Raw genomic sequence first — 18,623 nt, 5'->3', positions numbered from 1 at the left:
ACCTTCCGGACTCTGCTGATCATGTGATGCTACAGCATTCTAACTCGCCAAGCTTCTGATTACACACACCTGGTCCTGTTTGTATAAATACCCCCCTGTTTCTGTTCTTCGGGGGCTGGTACTGATTCTAGTTACTTGCTCTTCTACCTTTTGTATTTTTTACTACTATTATTTGGGTGAGTAAAGCGCTTCCGTTTATTTACAGTAAGCTTAGATTTCCAGATTTCCACTAAGGCTGGGTGCAGCAGCATTAGCATTAGCAGCTAGCTGAGGTGAGCAGCAGGCTACAGGCCAATAATACTCACCTCTGAATGATGAAAGAGCTAGCGCTTAGCACAGCTAGCGGCTAATGCTGCTCCAGTCTCGGTTCTGGAGAACTAAGGTGCACCAAATGTTAAGTGTGAAAAAACATCACCTCTTTTGGCTTGACTACATTTTGCTCTGGGCCGAGACCTATAGGTGAAGGCATCTTAAAAAACAATTGTCCATTCTTTCCCAACTTTTCTTATGAATTATTTGATTGATGTGGACGGCACAGTGGTGCAGTGGATAGCGATGTCACCTCACAGCAAGAAGGCCTGGGTTCAGTTCCCTGGGGTGGTCGGGGTCTTTCTGTTAGCGCTTTTCCACCAATAGAACTTGGTAGATTTTGATTCTGAACCAGTTCCGTTCGGGCTTATAAGATCTGTAGTGATTTCTAGTGAACCAGTTTTGTGGAACCGTAAAAACGTCACATTATATGTCATCAAGAGATGCTCTTCTGTACATACAGACAAGCCTACAGATGTCGCGATTTGCGCTGAGGCACCTGGTATTCTTCGCTTTTCACTGCAAATGAACGTTTCTGGTTTTGAAACCTACTTTTGTTGTTGGAAACATGTCAAACCGATTTAGAAAATTTGATTTCGAACCAAAACTGTGCTGGTTCCACATTGGTGGAAAAGAGCTATGAGTGGAGTTTCCTCTGGGTGCCCCAGTTTTCCTCCCATGGTCCAACCATGTGCCATTCAGGTGAATTAGAGGTGTTCAAAACGGCCCGTAGACATGAATGTGTGAGTGACTGTGTCTGTGTGTCTGTCTGTCTGTGCCCTGCGATTGATTGGTGGCAATCTGCCTGATGACAGCTAGGATTGGCTCAAGCCCACTGACATGGATCAAGCATGATGTTGACGATGAATCAGTGAATGAATTAATTTGATTGATTGGCCGGTTTATTAACTGATTGATTTATGGTTTATTTGAAAAAATCATTAAATTTTGGCTCAGTAATGGATTGACTGATTAATTTACAGATTTAAGCTTCACTTAAAGGTTTGTGTGTGTGTGTCTTGTGTTTATACTGAGTGTAATGTTGCATAGTTCACTGACGACATGACCCTAACTACCAGCACCAACACACACTGAGAGAGACAGAGTGTGTGTGTGTGTGTTTTTTGTGTGTGTGAGAGAGAGGTGAGCTGCAGTGACAGGCGGAAAAGTGATCCTTCTGCCTGAGTGAGTAGCCATGCTGCTGCTGTTTTTGTGTGTGTGTGTGTGTGTGTGTGTGCTGTAGGCCTGGTGAAGAAGCAGTTGGCTGGTGACAGAAAGGGTAAATCTGCAGTGTTTAATAGGAATGGCTGTGTGTTGCGCCCTCTGTGGGACAGTGATTTAACTGCAGGCAGGACTGTGGGCACTAGAGGGAGCTGTGTGAGTCCTGATCTCACTGCTCAGATCTTTACTGAACCCCTCAGATGTGTCAGATGTGTCAGATATATATATATATATATTTTTTTTTCTGTCAGTTTACTCGAATTCATTGATTTTAAAGTAAATTAAATATGTGATTGTCTTTTTTGTTCACGATTACATTGTTAGAAGCTAAAATACTGTGAAATATTTAGGGATGTCCTTTAGGTAGTGCTTAGACTTTATGCTACTTAGGCACAAATATAAAATGGTCATAAAAACTGAAAAATAAGGTAAAGAAATCCAACACAGAAATCAATCTGAATTAGCTAGTTTATTCACAGAGCAGTGATTCTGTGTTCTGCTTCTGTTGCAAAGTCTTTAAAAGAGGCAGCAAGTTTTCTCTCAGTAGCTTCGAATTTTGCCTATGGATAAACACTTTTTAAGAGATTGTGAAAAAAGCAGAAAAAAGCTGAAAAAATGCAGAACTGGACACTAGGGGTGTGTCATATGGTATCGCACGCAATAATATCATCAATATTTTTATTGTGATGATATTATACCCTAAAATATTGTGCCGTATCACCCACCCCTGCAAATTCACATTCGCATACACAATTCTCATTTACTATTTTATATCTACCAGAGAATGAATTAATTGGAATTGGAATTAATTATTAGTATCATGACATTCTGGATCATTGTCTTCTGTTTAAAAAATCTTGAATTTTTTTATATCTCAGTTAGGGGTGTGCCATATCATATTGTATGCAATAATAACATGTCATTTTCATTTTTATTGCAGTAGTGTATTCTTGATTTTTTTTTTTAATTTACAAAAATACTATGAAATAACCATTCACAATTTATGTGCCCTTATTATCCTCTCTTTTGTTGAAACCAAAACCAGGACGGTTCAATTCTGACTGCAATATGAAGACTGAAAGATGCGTATGTGCAAGATGAGTCTATATTGTGTTTGCTATCCGTTTGATCAGGACCTCCGGATCCAGACATAACATTCCAAATGTTCCAAATCCGCGCCTGGTTGTGACGGTTATCATCCGACATCTTGACATCACTAGTGCTCTTGTCACTGCATGCAATCAAATCCTCATAGAAATGCTCTTAGTAATCTAGAATTTAGTAGAAAACTGTTCGTTGACAGCAGAGACAGTTACTCCAACAACAGTCACAGTGTAACTATAGTAACAGTAACTGTGGCAGTGGGACAGAGTGACTTACCTCAATTTAGTGATTATAAAATGCACAACATTTTTTATTAAATAGTTTTAAATATATTTATATTTATGATATTGCCCAGCCCTAGTGTAAAGCATATTCTTGGTGGGAGCCCCAATGTGTGAATTACACTTCCAGAGTGTAGGGGGAGCCCACGAGCAAGATATACACAATAACAATTTTGATGATATCATGTTATCATCCTCATAACATCCCACCTTGCAGTGCTTTCCATTTTTTTAGACTGAAGTAGAATGGGTGGAGTGATACCACCACACACTGTGCTAAGGTGAAAGTAGTTCCAGTTCCCCCAACATTTATGGTTCCACCCCAGTTGTGTGCTAAACACTAATACTATATTCTCTTGAAACCCTGTGTCCTCGTATGGGGGCATTACATTTTTGCGATATATATATATATATATATTGCAATATATCTTATAGTAAGCCCTGTATTAGGGCTGCACGATATATTGTTTAAGCATCGTCATCACGCAATGTTTTGATTCTTGACACAAGAAGTAGATACACAGCACTGTCTCTGTGTCTGTGTGAGTGACAGGCTGCTGCTGCCTGAGAAGCATGAGGGGGAGGGGGAGCGGGAGAGTGAGGGGGGGCGGGGTAAACACAAGATAACCACACGGAATCCATCCACACCCATCCGCTGGGCATGTGCTTGTAAACTTATGTGTCGAAAGCTGTGCACCTCAGTCCAGCACAGTTTTGCGCAGATATTGCTGTTTTCCTCGCATTTTGAGTGCTCAGTGCTATCTCAGCTCTTGATTGGTCTAGACACAAGACAGTGTGCGGGTGTTTTTTGCCTTTGCAAAGTCCTGTTTGTTAGCAACATTAGCTTAGCATCTCCTGACGTAATGTGATGTAAAGAGGATTGTCAGATAGAGAATGAGTCCTCAGTTAACTGAACTGCTCCTTTAAGGTGGAATTAAAACCAGATTGATCCTTGTCCCAAAACTAGAGCTACCGAGAAACCATAGTGTGTGTGTGTGTGTGTGTGTGTGTAAGTGTGTGTGTCTGTGTGTTTCTGCTGTTCCGTTTGATGTCTACTGCAGTCTGTCCTCCATTTCAGTTTGTATCCACCAACCGTGTCAGCAGTTCTCAGCTGTGTGTGTGTGTGTGGGTGTGAGTGTGTGTGTGTGTGTGTTGGCGAGCGCAAGGCACACTGTCTCTGATTGGCTAATGAGGCCAAGGTGGTTGAGAAATCATCTGCATGGTTACCGAGCAGCTCCTTCACAGAGTCGATGTCTCTCGCTCGCTCACTCTCCCGTTCTCTCTCCTCCTCCGGGGTTACCATGGCAACACCATCCTCCTGGTGCATGGTGGGATCCCGTTCTGCTGTGTGCACCACGTGGACCTTCTGCAGCTATCCCATAATAGTGCTGTAAACGAGAGAAAGAGAGAGAGAGCTGTGAGGAATTATTTTTACCTACTTTCAGACAGGGATGTCCCGATACAAGTCTTTTGCATCTATCTTATCTGATTTATTTTAATTGAGTTTCGGTCAATACTGATCTGCTCTGATCTGCTAAGTATTAGCTTATGTTGGTCTGATATGAGTATTAACCAATCACCATCCAAGTGCTGTAATACTCGGCAGTGCTGCAAACGGCAGGTTTAAGTTCATTTTTACACTCTATGCATGCATAAATTAAAGGAAATATAGTGTTCAGCATAATACATGATATCTGTGTAGTATCTCTTCTGAAATTGCCTCTCTTCCAGCTATACAGGGCTTCGATAGTAATGTTAAATTAGCCTAGCATATGTTTGTTTACCAAAAAGTATGACTGTGTTTCTCTTTATATGTTCCAGGTTAGCTAGCTACATTTGAATTGAGTAACAATGCTGAGATACATTTATGATTAAAATTGCACTGGTTAAGTGAATGATGAGAATGTTTAGAGTGGCACAGCTGAGAGAAATGAATGTTGAAAATAGCACTGCTGAGGTAGCTAGATAGCTAAACGTTTGACTAGAATAGCACGGCTGAGATACATTTATAATTAGAATGGCACTGCTTAAGTACATTTATGATTAGAATGATACTGCTGTGGTAGCCAGCCAGCAAGATGTTTGACTAAAATAGCACTGCTGATATAAATGCATGATTAGGTAAGGTAAATGCACTGATAAGGTAAATGCCTCACTTTATTCACGTGATAAGTTCATGCTAGTCAGTGTGCAGGTCAGTGTGTATGAAAGCAATGGGACTGAGCGGTTCTGATGGTATTGTTGTGATTGTGATCAGATGGGCTGGAGACTGGGCACTGTCAGTCAGAGTGGAGGGGCGTGGCCAGACAAGGGCAGGGTGTTTATGTCTGTAATGGGGTGAAATTAGAGCAGCGTCACTTTATAGGATTTTAGAACACAAACCCAACAGTGTCTGTCTTTGTTTAGGGTGTGTGTGTGTGTGTGTGTGTGTGTGAGGGACCCCTAATGCTAGGGGAAATGCCCCTAATCCCTTTTTTAAGCTGTCCCGCATTCTCTCCACACACACACACGCACACACACACACACACAAGCACCCTCTTAAATAATAACAAAACACACACTCCGGCTGCACGTCGCTTCTTTTGTGAAAGAAAAGAGTGTATAATCTCCCTCTCTAATCTCTCTCTCTCTCTCTCTCTCTCTCTCTCTCACTCTCTCTCTCTCACACACACACACACACACACACACACACACACACACACACACACACACACACACACACACAGCAGTAGGTGGGGTTGAGACCGATCCAAAACCTTTTAGTGGAAGCATTTGATTCAGCAGTGTGTGTGTGTGTGTGTGTGTTTGTATGCACGTATGTGCATGTGTGTGGTAGAGTAAGAAAGAGAGAGAGAGAGAGAGAGAGGTATGCTGAAATGGAAAGTGAGAGCAAGTGACCCTCAGTGTATGTGCCTCTGTGTGTGTGTGTGTGTGTGTGTGTGTGTGTGTGCGCGCGTGTTCAACTGGAGCAGAGGGAACTTCCACAGAGAGAGCGAGAGAGAGAGAGAGAGAGAGAGAGAGAGAGAGAAAGTGACCTAGACTGAAAAAAAGGACAAGAAGAGAAAGAGAGAGTGATAAAGAAGGGTAAAGAGTGATTACAGCTGAAGAGAGAGAGGAGTAGACGAGGGAGAGAGAGAAAAAGAGAGAAAAAAGGAAGAAGAGAGAGAGACACTTATGCTCATCTGCTGAGACGTGTGTGTGTGTGTGCTGCGCGTGTGTGAGGACATCCTGGTGGAGAGTTTCTGATACTCACGTGACCCTGCAACACTGTCAGGACAGTGTGTTTGTGTGAGAGAGTGTGTGTGTGAGAGAGAGAGAGAGAGAGAGATAGAGAGAGAGATAGAAAGGGATAGAAAAAAAGAGAGAGGGGGATAGAAAGAGATAGAGAGAGAGCTGCAGGATCATGGCTGTGGAAGAAGCGGAATTCCTTTCTCCTGTAAGTAAAGTGTGTGTAATAAACATTATAGATAAAGTGAGAGATATGGTAAATGGATGGAGGATAGATATTTGGAGGGATGGCTGAAGAATTACATGGAGGAATAGGTGGATAGGTAGAATAATGTATAGAGGGATGGATTAATGAAGGGATGGCTGGAGGGTTAGTTGGAGGGATGAGATATTTGACTGGATATATGGATAGTTATTGGTAGTTGGAGAGATGGCTGGAAAGGTGAAACGATGGATGTATGGATAAATAGTTGGAGGGATGGATGGACTGATGGCAAGAATGGTGGATAGATAAAAGGTTGAATAGATGGATGGATAGGTAGTTGAAGGGATGGAGGTTTGATGGATGAATGCATGGTAAAGTGAATAAATATATGGATGGATGGGTAGTTGAAGGGATGGAGAGACAGATAAAGGGGTGGATGGTTTGATGAATGAATGCATGGTGGAGTAAACGGATGATAGATAGATAGATGGAGGGATGGATGGACTGATGGCAAGTATGATGAATAGATGGAAGGTTGAATAGATGGATGGATTGTAGTTGAAGGGATGAAGAGTCAGATAAAGGGTTGGATTGTTTGATAGATGAATGCATGGTGGAGTAAACGGATGATAGATAGATAGATGGAGGGATGGATGGACTGATGGAAAGTATAGTGGATAGATGAAAGGTTGAATAGATGGATGGATAAGTAGTTTAAGGGATGGATGGTTTGATGGATGAATGCATGGTGGAGTAAACGGATGATAGATAGATAGATGAGGGATGGATGGACTGATGGCAAGTATGATGAATAGATGGAAGGTTGAATAGATGGATGGATTGTAGTTGAAGGGATGAAGAGTCAGATAAAGGGTTGGATTGTTTGATAGATGAATGCATGGTGGAGTAAACGGATGATAGATAGATAGATGGAGGGATGGATGGACTGATGGAAAGTATAGTGGATAGATGAAAGGTTGAATAGATGGATGGATAAGTAGTTTAAGGGATGGATGGTTTGATGGATGAATGCATGATGAAGTGAATAAGTATATGGATGGATGGGAAGTTGAAGGGAATGGAGAGACAGATAAAGGGGTGGATGGTTTGATGGAGTAAACGGATAATAGATAGATAGATGGAGGGATGGTTGGATGCAAAGGTATGAGGGGTAGACTGTTTAATGGATGAATGCTGGTGGAGTAAGTAAATTGATTGATAGGTAGATGGAGGGATGGATGGATTAACAGAAGGATGGATGGAGGGATAGATTGAGGGATGGAGGGTCTGATGTGTGAATGGATGAAGGAATAATTGATTGACAAAGGGATGAATAAATAGAAAATATGTATATTTAATACAGTTGTTTATATTACAATAATAATAAATTGTTTCCTGCACTTTACTGTATTAAACTGGTGCAGAAATACATTGTTAGTTATCTGTATTGTGTGTGTGTGTGTGTTATCTGACTCTGTGCTACTCTTCTGACCTTGAGCTCTGTAATATTAGCAGTGTGTGCGAGAGAGGGAGAGAGAGAGAGAGAGAGAGAAAGAGAGAGAGAGAAAGAGAGAGAGAGAGTATCTCTGCAGCTTCAAGACCTTCAACCCACTGAAGGATAGGACCACCTCTAACACCATGTAGTGTGTGTTTGTGTGTGTGTGCGTGTTTTGGCAAGTGCAGTAGGGGGTCAAAGATAAAATCTTTGTGTGTGTGTGTGAGAGAAAGAGTTTGTTTTTGCGGGTGTGCCATGTTTTTGTAATGGGTGGATAGAGATGGAGATGTAGAATGTTAAATATGTATTACACACAGTGATACTCAAATGTTTGTGAACTCTTTTGGATGTAATTTCTGCATAACTTTGACCTAAATGTACATCAAATTTCATCAAAAGTCCTAAAAGTATATATGGAGAACCAATAAAAACAAATGAGACAAAAATATTAAAAACATGATGCAAAATTACATATCTATGATTGGCAAATATACAGCTGTGTGAAAAATATTTGCTCCGTAAAAGATTTCTTTAGTGTTTGCATTTTTGTCATACTAACATTTTTCAGATCACCAAACAAACTTTAATTACAGACAAATATAACCTGAGTAAATATAAAAGGCACTTTTTAAATGATGATACAGTGAATCACCAGTAAGAGCTATTGTTCACAAATAGAGAAAACATTGAACACTGGTTAACCTTCCCAGAAGTGGCCTGCTGATTGAAATTATTCCAAAAGGGCATGGGCAACTCATCCAGGAGGTCACAAAAGAACCCAGAACAACATTTAAAGAACTGCAGGTATCACTTGCCTCAGTTAAGGTCAGTGTTAATGATTCAATAATAAGAAAGAACACAAAAAGTCCAAAAAGAACACAACAGCCCATCTTATATTTGCGACAAAACATCTTAATGTTAATGAGACCAACACAGAGATTTCTGGGATAAATATAAAGCATTATATTTAGAAAAAGTAAAACGAGCAGCCAGCACCCAAAAAAAAAAAAACATCTGTGAAATATGGTTCTCTTTTTTTTTTGCACCTGAGCTAGAACCGTTTGCTGTTATTCATGAAACAATGAATTGTGAATTATACTAGCAATATGTTGTGAGAACATATGTCTTTGTGCTGAATCTCAAGACAACATGGGCCATGCAGCACCCTAAGTTGTTTTACTGAAGAATGTTTAAACATGAATAAAGTAAATGTTTTGGAATGACCAAAAGCTCTTTACTCTTTAATCCGTTACAAATGTAGTGAAAAAAGCTAAAGCGAGCAGCTTATGGGAGAAAACCCACCAATATAAGATTGGATGGTGATCATCCAACATCCTGACCCTTGACTAACACTGTTGCCACTGTATGCAATCAAATCCTTACAGTGATGCTACAAAATTATCTTGAGCATAGATAGTTACTCCAGCAAAAGCCTTGATGTTAGAAGAAACAATATATACTGTATATATAAAAGAGTGTCTTTGTGTGTGTGTGTGTGTGTGTGTGTGTTGGGCTAGTCAGGCTGTCTGCTGCTATCTTGGCTGGAGGCTTTGTTTTTGAGCATTTGTGCCATGTTGGCAGTATTTGAGCTCACAGCTTAGAGAGACAGAGAGGGGGAAAGATAGAGGGAGAGAGAGAGAGGGAGAAAGAGAGGAAGAGACAGAAGGAGAGAGAGAGAATGATGAGACAGAGAGAGATAAAGAAAGAGGGAGATACAGAAGGAGAGAGAATGATGAGACAGATAGAGAGAGAGATAGAGATAAAGAAAGAGGGAGAGACAGAAGGAGAGAGAGGGAATGATGAGACAGAGAGAGAGAGAGATAAAGAGAGAGGGAGAGACAGAAGGAGAGAGAGAGAGAGATAAAGAGAGAGGGAGAGACAGAAGGAGAGAGAGAGAATGATGAGACAGAGAGAGAGAGATAAAGAGAGAGGGAGAGACAGAAGGAGAGAGAATGATGAGACAGAGAGAGAGAGATAAAGACAGAGGGAGAGACAGAAGGAGAGAGAGAGAATGATGAGACAGAGAGAGAAAGAGAGAGAGAGAGAGAGAGAGAGAGAGAGAGATAGATAGACTACAGTAAGAAGAACACATTAGTGGGTGTAGTCTGAAAATGATTGACAGACCTAACCCAGCTAGCTCATGGTAACTGAGACAGACAGGTAGATGTCACAGATGTACTTCCCACCCCAACACACACTCTCACTCTCTCTCACACACACACACACACACACACACACACACACACACACACAACCACACACACACACATTATTATTATTGGGTGTAGTGAGTGTTTATTGTGGCTATAATTTTACACAATCAGTGAGAAGTCCCTTAAAGTGATTCCCCACACTGAGAAGACCCCTTACCACCCATGCACTTCCACTGTGTGTGTGTGTGTGGGTGTGCTTGTGTGTGTGTGTGTGTGTGTGTGTGTGTTTGTGTATGTGTTTGTGAAGGTTGCTGTGTGATCATTTGTGTCAAATAGAATGTACCCAAAACCAAATGAAGCTGACAAGACTAGACACACACACACACACGCACACACACACACACACGCACGGGTTGAAGAACTGGTTTTGTCCTTTGCTGAGACATTCCATCCTTTTCCTAAACGACAAGCGGAACGGAGAAGATTGATCAAGCCTCAGAAAGATAACAGAGAGAGAGAGAGAGAGAAATCTGTTTTGTTTTATCGTTCGGTTGTTTCAGGATTAATTTAGTCGGGAATTCTTGTTAACTCTGTATCTGTACAATTCATCGTCCTTCTTTCAGAATTTCTGATTGCTTGTAATTTGTTATAATATTCTTTTTAGCATTTGATTTTTTGTGAAAATATAAATGTGTTTATATTGTTAAGATTTGTTCAGATTTTTGGGAATTGTTGGGAATTGTTGAATTGTTAGGAATTGTTGGGATTATTGGGAATTTTTGGATTGTTGGGAATTCTTTGGATTATTGGGAATTTTGGGATTGTTGGGAATTCTTTGGAGTGTTGGGACTAGTTTGAGGTGGGATGGATCTGGATGTGATTCTGCTGTGCACAGTGTGAGCTGCTGCTGATTTGCTCAGGGATGGAACTGGTACGAGGATTAACATCAACCTAAACTAATCTACAGCTACAACTGCTCAACCACCTCTCCCCACTAAGCAACAAACCAACCTCCTCTCTTTCTCTTTCTCTTTCTCTTTCTCTCCTCCAGTCGGACAGTAATGCCAGTTACCTGCGGGCGGCGAGGGCAGGTAATCTGGAGAAAGCTCTGGACTACCTGAAGACTGGTGTGGACATAAACATCTGCAACCAGGTGAGAAACAAATACTAATCATACTGCTACTGTCATTATTACTGCTAATCATACTGCTACTGTCATTACTACTGCTAATCATACTGCTACTGTCATTACTACTGCTAATCATACTGCTACTGTCATTACTACTGCTAATCATACTGCTACTGTCATTACTACTGATAATCATACTGCTACAGTCATTACTACTGATAATCATACTGCTACAGTCATTACTACTGATAATCATACTGCTACTGTCATTACTACTGATAATCATACTGCTACTGGCATTACTACTGCTAATCATACTGCTAATCATACTGCTACTGTCATTACTACTGCTAATCATACTGCTAATAATCCTGCTACTGTCATTACTACTGCTAATCATACTGCTACTAAATCTGATTCTTTTGTCATACTGCTGTTACTGCAGCTAGTAATTCTGCTAATCATGACACTGCTGACACTGCTACTCATGCTACATCTGGTGACCATTTTGCTGCTTAGCGAAGCACCAAATATCAGACAAAAAATGGTCTGAAAATGGCAAGTTAAAAGATTGAATATTTTTTGTCATATAGCAAGTTTAGACCTTTCATTATTGCTTATCACACTTGGTATCAGTCTCCTACTGCTTCACAAACTGGATTCAAGCTGTATGTAGGTAGCTAAGCTAGCTAGTTAGCTGGTAAGATCAGCTGAGCTATTCTAAATTTAGCATTGGTTTGTCTACCAAAGGACAGAGTATGCCTCTCTTTCTGAATTTTAAGTTAGCTGGTTAGCTATCTAGCTTAGCTACTTACATGTGACTTGAGAAGTACTGCTGTGGTAAATGTATGATTACAATACACTACTATGGACATGCATAAAGTACTAGAGACCCAGACTTGAGTAAAAGTACAAGTACTCTGTCAGAAAAGTGACTTGAGTAGAAGTTGAAGTGTTCTTAAAGCATCTTAAAAATTGCATTGCTGAGGTACCAGGTTAGCTAAATCTGTGAGTAAAATTTTAGCACTGCTAAAATAAATTCATTGTTAGATTAGCATTGCTGAGGTAAATTATGAGTAAATTTCACCTCTGAGGTACCAGGTTAGCTAAACATGTGATTAGAATAGCACTGCTAAAATAAATTAATTGTTAGAATAGCATTGATGAGGTAAATTATACGTAAATTGCACTGCTAAGGTTAACAGGTGAGCTAAATAAATGAGAGAATAGCTTTGCTTAAATAAATTCATGGATTAGAATATCACTGCTGAGGTAAATTATGAGCAAATTGTACTGCTGAGGTAGCAGGTTAGCTAAACATATAGACTAGTAAATTATACGTAAATTGCACTGCTAAGGTTAACAGGTGAGCTAAATAAACGACTGAATAGCTTTGCTTAAATAAATTCATGGATTAGAATATCCCTGCTAAAATAAATTCATGGAGTAAATTGCTTCTGAGGTAGCAGGTTAGCTAAATCAGTGACTAGAATAATACTGCAAAAATGAATTCATGGTGAGAATAGTACTGCTGAGGTAAATTATGGCTAAAATTGCACTACTGAGGTAATGGGTTAGTTAAACCTGTGACAAGAATAGTGATGCTAAAATAAATTCATGATTGATTTTGTTTTAATCGTAATGTAACTGCCACCGCATTTAAGGTGAAATGGAAAACTGTCTAAATTTACTAAAAATGAGACACACATCTTGCTTAACTACTGAGTGAGAGAAAAAAATACTTATCACAAACGTTAGCTTGACTAAAACTACGGCTTGTTGTGGAACTGATGGTTGAGCCGCCACATTTAATGGGTAAGGGAAAACTCAGGTTGCTAAAGCTAACTTGTTTGCTAAATGTTGTAAATTATGTAAATTTTACCTAAAGTTAGACAGATTTTCAAACTACTCTAGCAGGCTGTAGGAACATTAAAAGATAGAAAAAAATGTGACAAAAGTGAAGGCTTAATTTCATCTGTTCCATTCTCTTCTTCTCCTTCTTCTTCTTCTTCTTCTCCTTCTTCTTCTTCTTCTTCTTCTTCTTCTTCTTCTTCTCCTTCTTCTTCTCCTTCTTCTTCTTCTTCTTCTTCTTCTCCTTCTTCTCCTTCTTCTTCTTCTTCTCCTTCTTCTTCTTCTTCTTCTTCTTCTCCTTCTTCTTCTTCTTCTTCTTCTTCTTCTTCTTCTTCTTCTTCTCCTTCTTCTTCTTCTTCTTCTTCTTACTGCTAGTCATACTGCTATTCATACCCCTGCTAATACTGATACTCATACTGCTTCTGCTTCCACAGCTGCTCCATATTCTGCATTTGCTACTGCTGTACTGCTACTCCATTGTTATATGTCCTGTCATACTGAGAATGACTAAACTTATTGTTTGGACACCCCTGTCCCATCTCCCTGATATCTGTGTGATGTGTAACTGTGTGTGTGTGTGTGTGTGTGTGTTTTGTTGCAGAATGGACTAAATGCTTTGCACTTGGCCTCTAAAGAGGGTCATGTGGAGGTGGTCGCAGAGCTGCTCAAGCTGGGGGCCAGTGTTGATGCAGCCACCAAGGTCAGTCTCACACACACACACACACACACACATATTCTAGAAATGCTGCTGATGAGATTAGGTTCAGTTTGTGCAAAAATTGTGTTTGTTGGAGAGTGAATTAACCCCTTAACAGGCCAGCATTTTTGTCAATTTTCTTCCTGATATTGCACACCTAAATCTTGAAGATTTCTATTCAAGCATTACATTAAAAGGTTTCATGTTTGATAATAGATAATAACACATTTCTACAAAATGTTAATAATTGTAATAGAAATCATTTTAAAAAATGTAAGAAAATCTGCAACCTTAAAAATATAATGAATTACAAGCAAAAAAATGGCACTTAATTTTAAAATAAGTATTTTCCTGAATACAAATCAAACATTTCATGTCCTCCAAACCTTTAGTTTTATTACAGTTGTCTAGTTTTTATGTCTATTTTCAAAAATGCAGATTTTGGGTTTGATTTCTGTTACTGATCTGGAATTAAATGAAGTAGAGAGAGAAAACAGGCAGCTTCTCCAGATGTCCTGTAGGAGATTTCAAAGCCGTTAAAGTTTGCAGAATGTAAATAAATAATGATCATTTTACTGCAGAGAAAAAGGGTTCTGTATCATCTACACCAGGGGTCACCAATAGGCGGACCGTGGTCCGGATCCGGACCCAGACGTTGTCCAATCCGGACCCAAACCGATCAGCTACTGAGAAGGATTTAATTCTGACCGTGTTTATTTAATGCGGCGGAACTTTTCTTGTCTTTACGGTATAAGCGCAGTGCGGGGCAGTAAACTCACAGACCAATCATGTGTGGTGTAAGATCACCACACGCTCTCTTTTGCCAATCAGATCTGTGCAGACCACTGTCCTGGCTAGTGAATTGGGACGCGGCCAGGAAAAAACACAGAGAACGGGCGGAAACAAAAGACAGAAAAGGGGAGGAATGTACACAAAATCTGACCAGAGAGGCATTTTATTATATTCATATACATATATACATATATATGAAACATCTGATTTGTGAGGTTGTTTGAAGTATGATAAATATATATATATATATATATATATATATATATATATATATATATATATATATATATCACTGAATCCGGACCTTGGACTGACAAATTTTCTCCAACTGGACCGAACTGATTCCTAATTAAATACCCCTGATCTGCACCTTTTACATCTACAGGGGTTTTAATGTGTCCCTTTTTCATGTATTTTAAAAGGTGTGTGATCTACTGATTAAACACACACACACACACAAACACACACTCACACAGACCGGAGGTACATCATGCTTCATACTCTCTCAGGTCACATGCCACTGTTATAAAAAGACTGCTGCTTTTTTGAAACAGTGTGTGTGTGTGTGTGTGTGTGTGTGTGTGTATGGAGGGGGTGAAGTGCAGGCCAGAGGAAACTGCGGCTCATGAGCAGTGTGTGTGGTATGCATGTACCCCTGTAGGGGGGCAGAGTGATGTTAACAGGTGTGTATCTGTGTGTGTGTGTGTGTTGCAGAAGGGAAACACTGCCCTGCACATTGCATCGCTGGCCGGACAGACGGATGTGGTGCGGGAACTCGTGACCAATGGAGCTAACGTTAATGCACAGAGCCAGGTAAATACCAATCAGTGGCCACTTTATTAGAAACACCAACCTTCTGCTACCGCTCACTGGTCACATTACTGGAAACACCTACCACCTCGTACTTCACTCACTGACCACTTTGTAAAAAACACTTTACATTGTGTTTCTACTCACAGGCCACTTTATTGGAAACACCTTACCACCACCTTGTGAGGCATCTCACTGGCCACTTCATTGTGTGTGTGTGTGTGTGTCTGGGTGTGTGTGTCTGTGTGTTCTGCTCAATCATCACAAACACATTGTCGCTGTACCTGCGTCAGCAGCTGGTTGTTGCTGTGGTAACGTGGGGTCAATAAGGACGCATAAGTGGGGTATATGTGTGTGTGTGTGTGCATGTGTGTGTGTGCGCGTCTCTGTTGCTGCAGTGTCCAAAATATCAAGAATGACAGTTCCCATAGCAACCTCTGGCCCTGTTGCCGTGACAACAGCATCTCAGAGCCCCACCCACTGGATCAGAAATACAGATAGAACTAAAGTTCTAGGCACTTGATTCTATATTCACTGCAGCTCTTTCTCTCCTTCTATATCTCCCTCTTTCTCCCTTTCTCTCTCAGGTGAGAGACAGAGTGTCTTACTGCAGAACACTGTGGAACTGTTAAAAAGTCTGATATTACAGAAGGACAGAGATATGTGTGTTCGGTTCTATACCAAACAGTACTGTATGATGTTACACTATAATTTACTAATATGAATAATTGATTATAAAAAAAGATTGTGTATCTTTGTGAATGTGTGTTTTTAAGTGATTGAGAGTATTTGTGATTGTGTAAAAAAAAAATTTTTAGTTTTATTTCAGATTTTTTCACATTTTCTCCCAATTTTGCTATCCAATTGTCCCACCCCTTTGTGCATCCCCATCACCAGTGGCGCATTCGACCCTAAACTCTTATGACACATGGGAAGTCAGTCACCCCTTTTTTCGAGCTGCTGCCGATGCATCATTGCCTTAGCGGCTAAGCGCTCAGAGGATGCCTTGTGCCAGAGCGCCATCTGCCCAATTTTGCTTCCTCTGGGCACCAGCAGCTAATGGCAGAGCTACATAAACGGGATTCGAACCAGCGGCCTCCCATTCATAGTGGCAACGCATTAGACCGCTGGATGTACAAATGATTTTAATGTGGGTTATTGTATGATCATTTGCAAGTTTCTGATTTGTGAGAGTTTGGTATGTGTGTGTGCATGTGTTTGTGAGACCTTAAATGTTTGTGAGAGTTTTCGAGAATTTGTGAGGGTTTATGACAGTTTGTGAAAAGTTTGTGTTACATTGCTGTGTTGTTGTCGTTGTGCTTCAGAATGGCTTCACACCGTTGTACATGGCTGCTCAGGAGAACCATCTGGAGGTGGTTCGATTTCTGCTGGAGCATGGAGCCAGCCAGAGCATCGCCACCGAGGTATGTGTGTGCTAATTATTAGTGGGGTGTGATGGAGTGACCGTGAGCAATCCTATATACTTCTCACTCTCTCTCTCTCTCTCTCTCTCTCTCTCTCTCATTGCATTAATCATTTATTAAGAATTATTTTGGCATTAGTCTTGTGTTTCAGCATTTGTTTAGAGCTAAAATGTCAGGATTTGTATCTGTGCTCAGATTTGAACTGGAAATGGGTGTCGCATAAAGGCAAATTATTATTTTTTAATTACATCTGTCTGATTTAGGAACACAGAAGATATTATACATTCAGCTTCATTTATATCTAAAAGGAATTTATGGGCTACAATGTAGGGGGGGAAATCTCTAAGGTCAGTGTGGTGGTCTGTATGAGTTACATATAGAGGGGGATATCTCTGAGGTCAGTGTGGTGGTCTCTATGGGCTACATTTAGAGGGGGAAATCTCTGAGGTCAGTGTGGTAGTCTGTATGAGTTACATATAGAGGGGGAAGTCTCTAAGGTCAGTGTGGTGGGCTGTATGAGTTACATCCAGAAGGGGAAGTCTCTGAGGTCAGTGTGGTGGGCTGTATGAGTTACATCCAGAAGGGGAAGTCTCTGAGGTCAGTGTGGTGGTCTGTATGGGTTAAATATAGAAGGGGAAGTCTCTGAGGTCAGTGTGGTGGGCTGTATGAGTTACATCCAGAAGGGAAGTCTCTGAGGTCAGTGTGGTGGTCTGTATGGGTTAAATATAGAAGGGGAAGTCTCTGAGGTCAGTGTGGTGGTCTGTATAACCTCAGGGACTTCCCCCTCTAGATGTAAGCCCAGTGTGTAGGGATGTATATGTTACATGTAGTGAGGGTTTCTGAGGTCAGTGTGGTGGTCTGTATGAGTTACATATAGAGGGGGAAGTCTCTGAGGTCAGTGTGGTGGGCTGTATGAGTTACATATAGATGGAGAAATCTCTGAGGTCAGTGTGGTGGTCTCTATGGGCTACATTTAGAGGGGAAAGTCTCTGAGGTCAGTGTGGTGGTCTCTACAGGCTACATTAAGAGGGAGAAATCTCTGAGGTCAATGTGGTGGTCTGTATGGGCTACATTTAGACAGGGAATTCTCTGAGGTCAGTGTGGTGGTCTGTATGGGCTACATATAGAGGGGGAAATCTCTGAGGTCAGTGTGGTGGTCTGTATAACCTCAGAGACTTCCCCCCCCTACATGTAAGCCCAGTCTGTAGGGCTGTATATGCTACATGTAGTGAGGGTCTCTGAGGTCAGTGTGGTGGCTGTATGAGTTACATGTAGAGGGGGAAATCTTTGAGGTCAGTGTGGTGGTCTCTACGGTCTACATTTAGAGGGGGAAATCTCTGAGGTCAGTGTGGTGGTCTCTACGGGCTACATTTAGAGGGAGAAACCTCTGAGGTCAGTGTGGTGGTCTCTACAGGCTACATTTAGAGGGGGAAATCTCTGAGGTCAGTGTGGTGGTCTGTATAACCTCAGATACTTCCCCCCCTCTACATGTAAGCCTAGTGTGTAGGGCTGTATATGCTACATGTAGTAAGGTTCTGAGGTCGGTGTGGTAGTCTGTATGGGCTACAAGTAGGTGTGGTCTCTCTTGGGCGGTGACAGTGGTACGGTTTAAAAAGTAAGGTTTTGAACTGTAGTGGTCTCTCAAACAGTAAATATGGGATTTAAAGCTCTTTGGGGTCAGTTTGTATGGAGATGTTTTTTTCTGGGGTTCATTGTTTATTGCAGTGTTAAAGTCAGGCTTCTGAATTGAACCACTGGTGGCCAACTGCATCCAACATTTTTATTGAAAGGTTCTTTCTGGAATTCTACTAATCTGGTACTTCTGATGTGGATCCATAAGCTAGTCAGCTCAAGAGAGGAAGGGGCTTCATACTATTCAGATGTAGACAATAGGGTGGAGTTTGCTGTGGATCTGGATGTTGTA

At 40.9% G+C, this 18,623-nt stretch overlaps 1 protein-coding gene across 6 annotated transcripts in view; it reads left to right on the top strand.

The window, feature by feature from the left end:
- The window catches only part of ank3a (ankyrin 3a), a 123,131-nt gene that overhangs the window by 15,420 nt on the left and 89,088 nt on the right, over positions 1–18,623 (top strand). For all 6 annotated transcript variants that reach the window (XM_049463986.1, XM_049463985.1, XM_049463984.1 and 3 more), the window contains exons 2-5: positions 11,048–11,149; positions 13,578–13,676; positions 15,180–15,278; positions 16,601–16,699. In XM_049463986.1, the coding sequence (XP_049319943.1) occupies positions 11,048–11,149; positions 13,578–13,676; positions 15,180–15,278; positions 16,601–16,699 (399 nt within the window). The remainder of the gene's footprint in view (positions 1–11,047; positions 11,150–13,577; positions 13,677–15,179; positions 15,279–16,600; positions 16,700–18,623) is intronic.

The sequence above is a fragment of the Astyanax mexicanus genome, chromosome 14, assembly GCF_023375975.1.
Source record: "Astyanax mexicanus isolate ESR-SI-001 chromosome 14, AstMex3_surface, whole genome shotgun sequence".
Taxonomy (NCBI): Eukaryota; Metazoa; Chordata; class Actinopteri; order Characiformes; family Acestrorhamphidae; genus Astyanax; species Astyanax mexicanus.
Note: the sequence above shows the minus strand (reverse complement) of the source record. Positions and strands in the feature narration are given on the sequence as shown.